This window comes from Ammospiza nelsoni, chromosome 3 (genome assembly GCF_027579445.1).
Source record: "Ammospiza nelsoni isolate bAmmNel1 chromosome 3, bAmmNel1.pri, whole genome shotgun sequence".
In the NCBI taxonomy this organism is placed as follows: domain Eukaryota; kingdom Metazoa; phylum Chordata; class Aves; order Passeriformes; family Passerellidae; genus Ammospiza; species Ammospiza nelsoni.
The window spans coordinates 36,225,191-36,237,960 of NC_080635.1; the positions used below are offsets into that span (position 1 = coordinate 36,225,191).

Here is a 12,770-nt window from a genome sequence, read left to right on the forward strand (position 1 = left end):
CTGCGCACTGTCCAGCCACACCGTCCCCAGCTTGTATCATTGCAGGGGGTTATTGTGGCCAAAGTGCAGGACTCGGCACTTGGACTTATTGAACTTCATCCCATTAGATTCTGCCCATCCATCCAACCGTTCCAAGTCCCTCTTCAAAGCCGTCTGTCCCTCTAACAGATCAACACACATTCCCAGCTTAGTGTCGTCTGCAAATTTGCTAATAAAGGACTCTAAACCCTCATCCATGTCATCAATAAAAATATTAAACAGAACTGGCCCCAGCACAGACCCCTGAGGGACACCACTGGTGACTGGTCGCCAGCTGGATGCAGCACCATTCACTACCACTCTCTGAGCCCGGCCATCCAGCCAGTTCTGAACCCAGCAAAGAGTGCTCCTGTCCAAGCCACGGCCTGCGAGTTTGTCCAGGAGTATGCTGTGGGAGACAGTGTCAAAGGCCTTGCTGAAATCCAAGTAAACAACATCTACAGCCTTCCCTGCATCCACTAGCCGGGTTACCTGGTCATAAAAGGTGACCACTAATAGGTTATCTAGGAAATGTCTTCCACACTTCTACAGACAGTATGAGATTTATTATTAGATGCTTTTTTATCATACAGCTGAAAATGTCACAGGTATGAAAGATAAACAATCTTCTTTTGAAAGTGCACTAAGAAAAGAGCTGAACACCATGACTCAGACTCCAGGACTAGAAGGGAGTCTTGACCCTTCAGTTACACATATTGCAAACAAAGGGTATGAAACTCTTCACAAAATAACCTTTAATTCTTTTCTACACAAATTCAAAATATCACTTATTCTATTAGCACATTTTCATGTAATCTGTTTTTACAATGACAGAATATCTGCTGCCCACCTGTAATGCTTAATTTTTTCACTTTTGCAGAAATCACAGGGTCCATTTATTAACAGCTTTAAAATGGCCTTCTGCAGTTCACCTTGAATTCTAGCTCACATATCCCAGTAGTGTGATACTACCATCACAAAAAAGAGATAAAGTATATTTTGTGTAAAAAAAGTACAAAGAAAATCAAAGTTTCTTCAACCTTTTTATCATCTGGTCAAAAAAAAGGACAGTGGTTTGGTGGCAGGGGAGAAAAAGAAACAAAGATTTACTATCTGAAACTTGTTCAACTTCAGTGATTTACCTTCCATTTCTGAAAATTACATATGAATTATTAACAGTATGCAGAGACAGAAAAATGACTTGAAAATGACAACCTGAAGGATACAACTTAATAGAAAGTATTTTCTATCTGAAGATCAGCCTTCCAGTTATTTGGAAGAAAGCTATTTTAGCACTGTGAAACTATGTTCCTGGGTAGATGCCCTTACTCAGATAAGAATGAGTATTATCACTGCTCTGGCTTCTGCCCTTCATTATACAATTCTCCTCTTTTGATTAGCAGTATTTTCATTAAACTATGTGTCTTCTATTTAGTGCTTGGAAACATTCAACATGGCTGCCACACAAGAATTGCTTAGGAAAATGCTAAAAGCCTTCATCAACGTTTCCTACGACTGAGTGCAGTGAAATTTTGCTGAATACTTCACACAGAAACAAATTTGATTACAGTCAAAAAAAGCCACTATTTCTTGGAAATATCTGTCGCCAGACCTGAAGCATCTGATCCAGCTGTGCTGCGGGAGCCTGCCAAAACATCCGTAGAAGATCTGGGAGCTGCCGCCAAATCAAGAGACATAAACAAGAACGACTGCCAGGAACAGCATGGCGAGATATTCTACCCAGGGGAGAAGGCGCCAGCCTTACACTGATCAGACACATCAGTGCAGAAAACAACACAAAATTAAATCAACTGTTTCTAGAGACATGGCTCAGGAGTCCAGCTCTTTGGTTGAAATATGTTAAGACAGGAAGTGAGCTAGACTAGCCGAAATAGGACATGTTCTTGAGAGAAACAGTACTACGTTTCAGCTAGCTCCTGAAAGTCCAGAGGCACCAGTGCAACTTACTGGTGGTGGAGCAAGTATTGATAAAGTCATAAAAAGTAATCCTCAACTCTGAGCAGCCTCACACTGCAATCTACTGGATGCTGGCAAAACTACATCAAAACTGCTATTGAAAAATGCTAGCACTTAACTATGCACCAGCTCCTCCTAAGCTCCTTGCTACTTCACCTACTAAGACTCTTCAGCAGAAATAACCTGGCTTGCTATACACACAATAAGAAGGTAACCTCACAATTACTGACATAAAGACTAAACATTAAACTAAATTTGCCAGAAAAACATGACCATCAGTAGTAAAACTTATATTCTACCTTACCCACGCTAAAATGACATGACATGAAATAGAGAACAATAACAGTGGTCCCAAAGTTGTTAATTTACAGTAAAATTTGAAACTATTTGGTTGATAAAAGAAATGCAGAGCAGCCACTATAAATAACAGCTCACAGAAGCATGTACCTGAGAAAACAAATGTTTCTCATTTCTTTTTCATGGTTTCCTGAGAGCACTACGAACATGGAGTACTCTGGTCCACAATTTCATATTCTGTTCTGTTACTCATAATTTATTTCGTCCAGCTGAGAAAGATCTGAAATACTACACAGCCAGAGCTGAAATGAAAGAATACAGGAATGATTCCCTGCCCCCTCACAGTGCACCAACCTTCCCCAAACTTGATGGGAATGTCTTCCTCCTACCTTGGAGGATCTCATTTTCCAGCTCTAAGAACCCAATGGAAAATGCCAGCATCCTGATTACTGCCTGACCAGGCTGACAACTGATTTAGGAAAATGCTGGGAAAGGGAGCAGTGCTTCCAAGCTCAGTATGTTGCCGTTCTTTGAAGTATCAAGCAAGAACACTTGCTGGGAGATAATTCCAGCAGAAATACAAGACTATTTCTTTAGAAACTGGCAAATAAAACTACAAACTCATAAACAGCTGTCTCCAGCACACACACCAGTCACAAGCACCACATCTGCTTAGAGAACCACCCGTTCTGGAACTGTCACACTGGATCAGATCAGCTGACTGTAGCCTACTGACCTGAGTAACCGAGGCTAATGCCACACACCGCAGAAAAACACGCAACATAAAGGTACTGATGTAAGAAGCCACCGAGTGTTTTTTCCTAATCCTGACAGTGACTGCTGCATTAAGTTTTAAATGTCATCATTTAGGTGGATTTTACACTATAAAACTGAGGGACATTTTCACCATCCATATGGCAGTTTGATTTTTGTTTTTTTAATGTTACAAAGTTTCTCTGACAGTACACAAAAATGTATTTACATTGTTTGATGATTTTAAATTGCTAACTTCTGTGGGTTATGAACATGAAGTGTTAGAGGCACTTTTATGTAATCAGGAATAGCTCCACCAGTTTTGAAATACAAGAAATCTTCACAGAATATATATATATATAACTTAGAATATATTTTTAGCTGAACCAATGACACTCAACTCTGTAATTATGCTTCCAATGTAAGCCTTTCCACAGCCATAAACTGCAAACTCCATTATGCATACACTTTGTATTTTTCTTTGCTCTTTGATGTAATATCGGTACCATAACAAAGCCCAGGCAAAAAGGGTAACTACCTTAAGGATTCCTCCAAGAACTCCCCAAAACAGAAGAAAATACACTGGAGTCCTGGGGATACTGCTAGCCAGAACCTTGGCTGCATCCCCATGCAACCAGTGGATTAACTGGTTGCTACCAGAAAGAGACAAACTGGATGGTAGAAGACACATCTTGTGCTAAAATAGCCCATATAAGCTGAGCAAATCTGAATGCAATACAGTAATGTAACTATTGGTGTCCTTTTAAAATTATCTACCAGTGATGTTCTATTCCTCATTTGCATATGTGTGTATTTTAAATCTTATTTCTACTACATAAACTATTTCAGAGGCTTCTTTTATTAAAGAGAAGCAGGAATTATCTAACAGGAAAATTATAACATAAGCAATGACTGCTTTGCAGCAGTACCATAAATATACTCTTTATTCAAGAATTTTAAAAGACATTTCACTAATTAAGAGAATTTAAACTAAACTTGGCCTGAAATAAATCAGTTGAACAGAGAGATTTCTGAATTTCTGCTTGCCTCAAAGGTTAGAATAACAGGAAAGTATACACAAGAATAAAACAGTAAACTCGAGACTTGTACTAAAATGTCCATGAACCAAGAAATAGACATTGATTAACTGGTAAACATAAACATTTTTGCAATCACACAATTAACCTCCAGAAGATATTCTTGTATCGTCTCTCATAGTGAAAAGGCTAAAAACTTAGCAAGATTAAAAACTAGTAATTATTAGACTGAAGACAGTTATTCAAGATTTCAGTTGACACGTATTAATAAACAAAGTTATTACACTGAACAAAATGAAAATACACTTTAATTCTGGAGTATAATCTGTACAGTTCAGTGGAATTCCACCAAGGGAAAGCATTCATTATTGATCAGCTATGGGTTTTGTTAGCATGTTTTTCAAGCCATGCTATTTTAGCTGTTGTTCTTATCATAATGCAGACATTTAGACTAGTGGTTTTATTTAGTACAGTAAAATTCATCAATCTGAGAACTGAGCAGAGACAGAAAAAACATTTCTTGGTTTTGTCAAATACAAAGGCAAAAATAAACTATCTGTCTTCAGCATTTCTTCATCATATACTCATCACAAAAGCAGCATACCTTTCCTGTTTGAGCGCATATTCCAGCATTTTGATTCTTCGCACTAGATCCTTCTTCAGATTTTCCTGTCCTTTCCTTTCACCTTGAAGAAAGGCGATCTGGGCCTGCAAAAGCAAGTGTTCAATTTAGAATCTGCTTGCTCAAAATTATTCAGCTTAGCTCTTAAGTGTGTGTGTCTTCTGAAGTTAATTTAATATTCATTTGTAGAGTTCAAAAGGCGGTGGCTTACTATGCTTCATAAACATTAAACACTTACAAAAACCACTGCAGAGATAAGCCTTCTAAACAGCATGCTCACTACAGATCAAAAAAAAAAAAAAGGAAAGAAAAAGATAAGAAATAAAGCAATTTTGGATTGTTTGACAGGGTTTGTTTTCTCTCTTGGATAAACATTCAATAAAGGATAAGGAATGGATAAAATAAGCACACAAAAAGCCTTCAGCAGATAAAAGGATTCACCAACAATAAGCAAGAGAAGATGATAAGGTATTTTTGCTCACTAACTGAAGTAGTGTATAATTAGAGTATAATTCTATAGATACATGTCAGATACATGACACTAGTAAAAAAAACCTGATGTAAACCATGTTCAGCTAAAATAAGAACAAAAAAAAAATAAACCCCTGTTTGTAATACAGGGTTAAGTGTTAATTATGATACTTACTAAAATAGGTTAAGGAAAGCTCTCCAGAAATACTGTAATTAAGAGAGGAAGAAAAAGGAAAACAGGGAAAGGTATTTTGGTGAGGGAGACAAGGAGAGAAATGGTACATAAGTAAATAAAAGTAGAAGTGGAAAACAGACAGCTAACCTCTATCAACTTCCAGCACAAGTTGCCTGTGAAAAATCTCCTCTAAATAGATAATTATGACAAACACAAGATATTAATTCTTCTTAATTCTTAGTTCTTCACAAAGGAAGAACTCCTTGTTTTTCTACCTAATGCTCAAATCAAGAGGGAACTTCTTATGCTTGCTCAACTCACAAATACACAAATTTTTTAGGGAAAAATACCTGCAGGCAGTCACCACTTCATGCCTCAGCCTCACATGCCATTTCCAGGATCAGAAGCTTTCTGCACCTCTACAGCCAAGTCACCAGGCATCTCATCTGTGTCTTGAGAAGCACAGACAAGATAAATGGCAACTGGCAACCATCAGCTGTTGAGCATGACAACCTATAACCCTTTTATTTAAATAAATGCTCAGGAAAGTGGGATTAAAAATGAGCAGGAATATCCTATCCTCACCTGTTACAACCTTGCAAGCAGCCCCCAGATATTTTAGTTAATGGAGATAGCTGCTTCCAAATAATCTGACTGCAGATTTTTACGCCAAGGCGAGAAAAAACAGTCACTAAATGTCATTTTCTCTCCAACAACTATAAAGGGAAGGCACACAACTAACTCAGTTCAATTTTGGTGACCAGGAAAGATGATTCTTACACCAAAAGCCCATTTGTTGGTGGCCAGCAATAGCAGCTGCTCTAAAACATCACACCAGCTGACATAATTTTATTGCTCAAGTACAGTCAGTAAATAGCTTGACAGACACCTGAAGGATCCTTAACTGCCAGTCACCAACTAGATCAGCCAGTTTACGTCAAGAGAAAAACACTGGCTGCTCTCCAACTAAGTCACTCTTCTCCTTCAACAGGGGAAATACATTTGAATTCCAGAAAAAAAAAAAGTCAGCTGAATCAAAAGAAAGACCTCTCACTCTGGCATCAACTACAATTGTATTCTAATGTCAATTTTATGCTCAGGTTTAAAGAAAGGCACAGGAGAAATAAATGCTGATGCTGATGCTGCAGTCAGCATTTGCTACCCTGAGGAATGTAACTGAGCGAGAAGCATCCCAACTCAACAAGGTCAGCATCCCTCCCAAGAGGAGCATCTCAGACACATATAACTTAGTTTGCAGTAACTGTACAGACACACAGATTCTCCCTCCCTATTTCCACACAGGCCCAGCAGAACTGACACACGCTCTTCCTGTCGAAAGGGAGAGAACATCAAAACACACTTTTTAAAAACAGAAATCATGGTGTAAATACGTATTTGGCTGGAATGAAGAAGATCATCCCATGCCATCAGGACACAAGCTGAAGTGATCTATTATGTGACCTGCTGTCTGCAAGCAATTTCTAGCCAAGAATGAATTGACTGAACAGGCTGGAATGAAGCATTTTTCCCCAGAAGGCTGGCAAACAACGCGGTTCACACACTGCTACACTACAAAGGTCAAAGCAGCATTTCTGTTCTAACAGTTGAAGCTAAAGTCATCTTCCACTGGTAGCAGCCTAAACTAAATTAAAAAATGCAACTTCTCGGTAGTTTTAACAGCTTCCTTTTGTAAGCCAGAGAGACATAAATGGATATGATTGAGAATTATCATATGACATCTCCTTCATGTGGACATCTTCTGTTGTCAGTAATATCTCCATACTCTTAATGATGTCTTAGAACTTTTCTTTTTCCTGGATTTTCAAGAAGTACTTGTGTTTCTTACTTCAAATGCACACAGCAACAACAGACGAATCTCCAGCCCTACACAAGCTTATTGCTAGAATCCTTCAAGGTTAATAAATATATAATTTACAGATAGGAAGTTTTACTGGTACTTCCAGAAACTGAGAATAATTTTGCTCTCTCCTTGGAGGCTGCATGGTTTCTAGCATAGTTTGTTCATGCTTTTCTTCAGAGTAGCATCCTTATGCCTAATACTCACTATTTTTGAAGAATTCTGGCTCTGGAAATGAGAATACTTACATTTGGTCATTTTTATAACTTAGAGAAAAATTCCCTTTCTTTTCCACAAGATGTTAGCAGCCCTTATCCCTCATTTGTACATGCACTGAGTAATTACAATTACATCAGCCTCAATGGACAATAAAAATCATGTAAGCTTAAATGTTATTTGAGAAATTCTCAATGCCAATATTCAGATTTGCTTATATTGCATGGAAGGACAGTATTAAAATAATAACTGAAATTTTATATTAACAATAATGTACTAACAGTTCATATGTCTTAAGCATATTTCATTCTTTAAATTTTCATTCTTTTGGCAATTCACCAAAAATATGCAAAGGAACCTAAATGTTCATACCATAAAATAAACACTTTGCAGATAAATGCAAACTGAATAGACAAGTACAATGAGTTGAAATATCTAAAATGGCAAATTTTAACATGTAGCAGTATTTTCGCAGTCTCTAGAACAATACAGTGGCAATGTAGGATCATTATTTCCAATTAAAATACATAGACAACATCTGTCTAAATGTCTGTGCAAACATTTAATGTGCAGGAGGTCTGGGTTGAAACACAATGAAAATTGTAACTGAACTGCACTACAGTTTTGTCATGTTTCAGGCATAAATAACAGAATTTTACCAATAGACTGAGACACCACAGGTGACTTCCCGTGGCTACAGCTTTAACCCAAGTCACATCTGGAGCCTGAGCTACACCTGAGGGAGAAGAGGAGCAAAGGAAATTCCCTTCTGCTTAGAGTAATCTGTAACACTGTTCTACACTTGCGTTTGGCCACTCCTGGGAGAGTTTGCCAAAAATTTCAAGAATTCGCAAATATTCCCAACAAACAGGTTCTGTGACAACTGACCTTCTAGGTAATAAGGTTAAAATGCATCAAGTTGTAAGCCAGTCTTTGCAAACCTCAAAATTGCCTATGGGGATCCCGCAAAACCTCGCATTGTTCCTTGCCCTATGGGTGGGGCGCATCGCCTGCATAAAGCACCCGGCCCCGCTGGCTCCGCGGCAAGAATCAAGGCAGGACCCGCCTCGGGTTTATTCCAGGCTAAGTGCTGCAAGTTACTGTATTCCAACTCAACTGGGACATTAACATCAAGAGAGGAGGAGAAAACAAAACCAACAAAAAAGCCAAAATCAAACCTAACAAAAATAGCTGCCACAAAACCAGAGAACACTGGAAAAAGACATGCCTGGAACCGTCTATTTCAGCTGCAATTGTTGAGTCCGGCTTTTTTTTTCCCCACTTCATCTCACAGAATTTTTTTGTATGACCAACTGCAACATAACCTAGAAGTGTCATACACATCCAGTCTACGTTACAGCACTGTAGCTACCTTAACTAGTCCACTTCTTTATTGAGAGGTTTTTAAAATAACATTCATTCTTATATTAAAAAAAATTTTCAAAGACAACAACACTACTGTTGTACAAAATTCCCCAAAGGACTCGAATGTCACATTACTTTGAAGCAGACAAAAAGGTGATACAATGTTTTAGGTAGCACTGGGCTAGAAACAACTCTGTCTATAAATGTTATTGACTTCCTAATACTGGCTTAGCAGCCATAACAACATAATTAAATCATGAAATCACATCTTAGTAAATCCAGATTTTACCAATGTTTAAAATGTACACTGAAATTTATAATTCCTTGAATCGCTAACAAGCATGTTTAAAATATATTATATTTAGACATCTTTTTAGGCTTATACCTTGACACTACCTAAGAGCAGGAGATAAAAAAATCCTCCTCTTTAACAGGAAATTTAAAAAAATAAACATACTATGACTGCTAAACAACTGGTGAACATTTAGTATCAACTTCTATCAATTTTTTTACAGCTATTTCAAGTTAAAAGGCAATTTATTTTTTTTTTTATTCATAAGACTCAAAAATTATAAAAAAACCTTTCTATTTTTCTCTAAAATATCTATCATAACATTTTAAAGTAAACCTCACTTCAAATTTATGGGCATTCAAAGATCAACAGACATCATTTGACAAAGAGCTACTAAGACACACAATTCTCTACATAATGCTTCCATAATTCAACAACCAGGTCTTCAGAGGTTGAGAGAACGAGGACAAAAGGGTGGGGGGGAAACTGCAGGAAAAGTATTGCAAAAAATATGCAGATAGCTAAAAGAACTAAATACATTATAGAGATGAACCAATCTGGAACAATTGTGCTAACCGGTCTACCAAGATCTGCCAGAAGGATTCTGCAGGCTGCCAGGGTACTCAGTATTTTAGATTATAGCTGGCTCGCTGAAGCACTACATATTTAAGTATATTTGTAAATAAGTGTAGGCATGCCCCAGGGGTGAGAAGAAAAGAGAAGGGGGAAGGGAAATATCAATGGTCTAGTACAACTAGGGAACAATTTTAAGAGGCACCATACTTCACATCACTACGCACACCTACTCGCACTCGGTGCCAAGAGAGGCTGGGAAGCTTTTGTAATTCCTGCAGCCACTTCAGATAACAAAACTCAAGTGGGGCCACAGGCTGAAACGACCGGCAGGCACCAAGGCATATTTAACTTCACCCCACACAGAAGGTACTTCATCCCATTTATCCCTCACATGCTCCCACTGGATGATGAGACCAACGCAGAGCACAATCTGCTACTGGCACCTTATTTTTGTTGGACTTCTCAGAGATGTCCTAAAACTAGCATCAGATATAAACCCAGAAAAACCATCCAAAAGAAATCAAAGATTTAGTTTACAGTAAAAAAACCACGGATGAAAACGCCATTTTCTTACGTTCTTTGTCTTTTTCAAACGATGTTTTCAAAGAGAAAACACTGTTTGAAGAACAAATTCAGTAAGACTGAAAAGCTCCTAATAAATGATCCAGAATTTATTCACAATTTATACCTGGCAATACCTTGATTACTCTAACGTAGGCATCTCAAAAACAGGAAGACTTGTTTTTCTGCAGTTTGAAGTGTTTTACTACATAGATGTCTGTTCAGATAGCCAGTCTTTCTTTTATCCTCTCTTCAATGCTGCCTTTCAGTGTTCTAGCAATTTTAAGCATCAAAACAGTTGCCAAGCAATGTATAGTCAGCTTATTTAATCATTCTTCAGAAGCAAAAATTTTCTTACCAGTCATTTCTGTGGTACACGTACTTAAGTGGTGAACATTACCTTTTTTCAACCCAAGAGCACGTGCCACATACACCAACACAAGCACAAAGAGAGTGTAGCTTTTAATTCTATTATGTAATTCTATAAGCAACACTGCAATGGCATGTCACAAAATAATCACATATTATGAGCTGGACTCTAAATTGCAAATGCTCAAATTCCTTTCCACTTGCTGTACAAGAAGGGCAGAAATGCAGCGACAGCAGTCAGCAGCAGGACTGATAAACAGACCCATGGCCCACATTTGAACAGACAATGGGAGTTCACAGGCCCAATGAATCACTTGGGCTATGGCAAGACAAGGGAGAAAAAATCTGGAGGAGATTTTTAGATTTGGCTTCAGTAACAGAAAGAGGAGTGAACCAGACTTGACCACACAAGCATTTGCAGAGGCAATTGGCACACTCCAGTTCCTCACTCCTACATCCAGGATCAGCTACTCCTTGTATTCAGGCATGCATGACCACTCTGAACTGACTTGGGCATCAAGTGAAACAAATAAAAGATAAGTGATTTTGTTCTTACCTCCTGTTTACAAGCTAGGATACGAATATCATGCATGCCATTTTTGCTCCAATGCTTTTGCAATCCTGCCCTATGTGACTGCACTAAAGGGAAACATATTCCTGGCTAAGACCAGAAAAAATGCAGTCTTTCCTCACTGCAATCCTTAATTTAACTTCTTTATCACTGGGTTATTTTCAAAAACACTCAATAGTAGAGAGCATATAGCAAACTTTTTTCAAATAGGAAAAGAACATCTGGATGATTTCATCTACAGTCCCACACAGAACAGGTCACTCAGATAAAATGAACTTTTGTTTTCACATTTCAGAGTATTTTTATTTCTAGTTTATTGTCTGCAAAGCTTGGATTCTGAGCAATCTAAAATTATTCCAAAGAACTCTTTCAGGTATCCAAGCATTTCTCAACATTTAAAAATAAAACATAAGGATCCCTCATCTACTTCAGTTTTTGCCACTTTTAAACTAAGAAATGTAGAAATGAGGACTTGACAAGACTCACCAGCCTTGTTAAGCCAAATACATGAGCAGGTTACTGATCAATACTTACTTTCTCAGAAAACTGTTTACTGATAGAAGTTTTAGCTACAGCTTGGTATTTGTACAGCCTTACTTCTTTTAGCATTAAATTAAGATGCACCAAAAGCCTCAGGCAATTCACGTGGTCTTCCTTGGGGAATTTTACACTGACCATTCTAAAATTAGCAAATAAAGTTTCAGTGTCTACTGAAACGTCAATAAAGGCTAAGTTATATTTGCAACTTGTTGTTTAAACAGTGCCAAGTTGCTTATCTCTGATGCAATAAAAATGCCATAAGCCAAGACCCTCAAAATAAAAAGAAGGGCTACATTTTGAGTAGGACAGAGATACAAATGTAATTAAAAAGTGTTCACCAATAAAGACACTTAGGATGTTTCACCATACGCTAACCTGACCCTGAAAACCAAAGTTTTCCACCTAGAACACAGTAATCTATTCAATTTTGCTCAACCAAGAAAAACAGAAAAAATTCTTTTTCTTTTTGCAAGTATAACTTTCCATGAAATGAGTTTGAAAGGTTTAAAGACCACTTGGAGACAACGTAACATTATAAAACTCTCTCAGTTCATACTACATCAATATTTACAGCATCATTTTTCTAAAGGATTTAGGCTATTTAAGATACACATTTTCATTACACTTAAACTAAATTACAGGTCTGACAGATATGAGAAGAACTGAAATATCTGATGCTAAGAAATTATCAGTTCAATTATGCAAAAAAAAAATAAATCCAACTATAAAAACCAGATGCACACCTGCAAAAACATTGTCTCATCAGTTTGTACTTACATTCTACATCTACAAACTTCTGAATTTCTGAAAATCACTGAACATTTACTCCCACTGGTCCTCCTCACTTAAGTAAAAGAAGCCATGACAGCATATCAATGATTATAGTGGAATTAGCTGGCAACCATGCATATAAGTAGAGGAGAATACAGTTTGCTTCACATGAATCTGCCAAATATAAAGTTTGCAAAAAAACCTTGTAAAAGAGAGGCTATCTGGTGTCACCAAGGCCCATTTAGCATCATTTTCCCCAAATAAACACAACTCACGATTGTGACCACGGCTTGTTTTCTTC

At 37.6% G+C, this 12,770-nt stretch overlaps 1 protein-coding gene across 5 annotated transcripts in view; it reads right to left on the reverse strand.

Annotated features, from left to right (window-relative positions):
- Positions 1 to 12,770, reverse strand: part of STRN (striatin) — a 70,110-nt gene that overhangs the window by 52,494 nt on the left and 4,846 nt on the right. For all 5 annotated transcript variants that reach the window (XM_059468581.1, XM_059468580.1, XM_059468579.1 and 2 more), the window contains exon 2: positions 4,687 to 4,790. In XM_059468581.1, the coding sequence (XP_059324564.1) occupies positions 4,687 to 4,790 (104 nt within the window). The remainder of the gene's footprint in view (positions 1 to 4,686; positions 4,791 to 12,770) is intronic.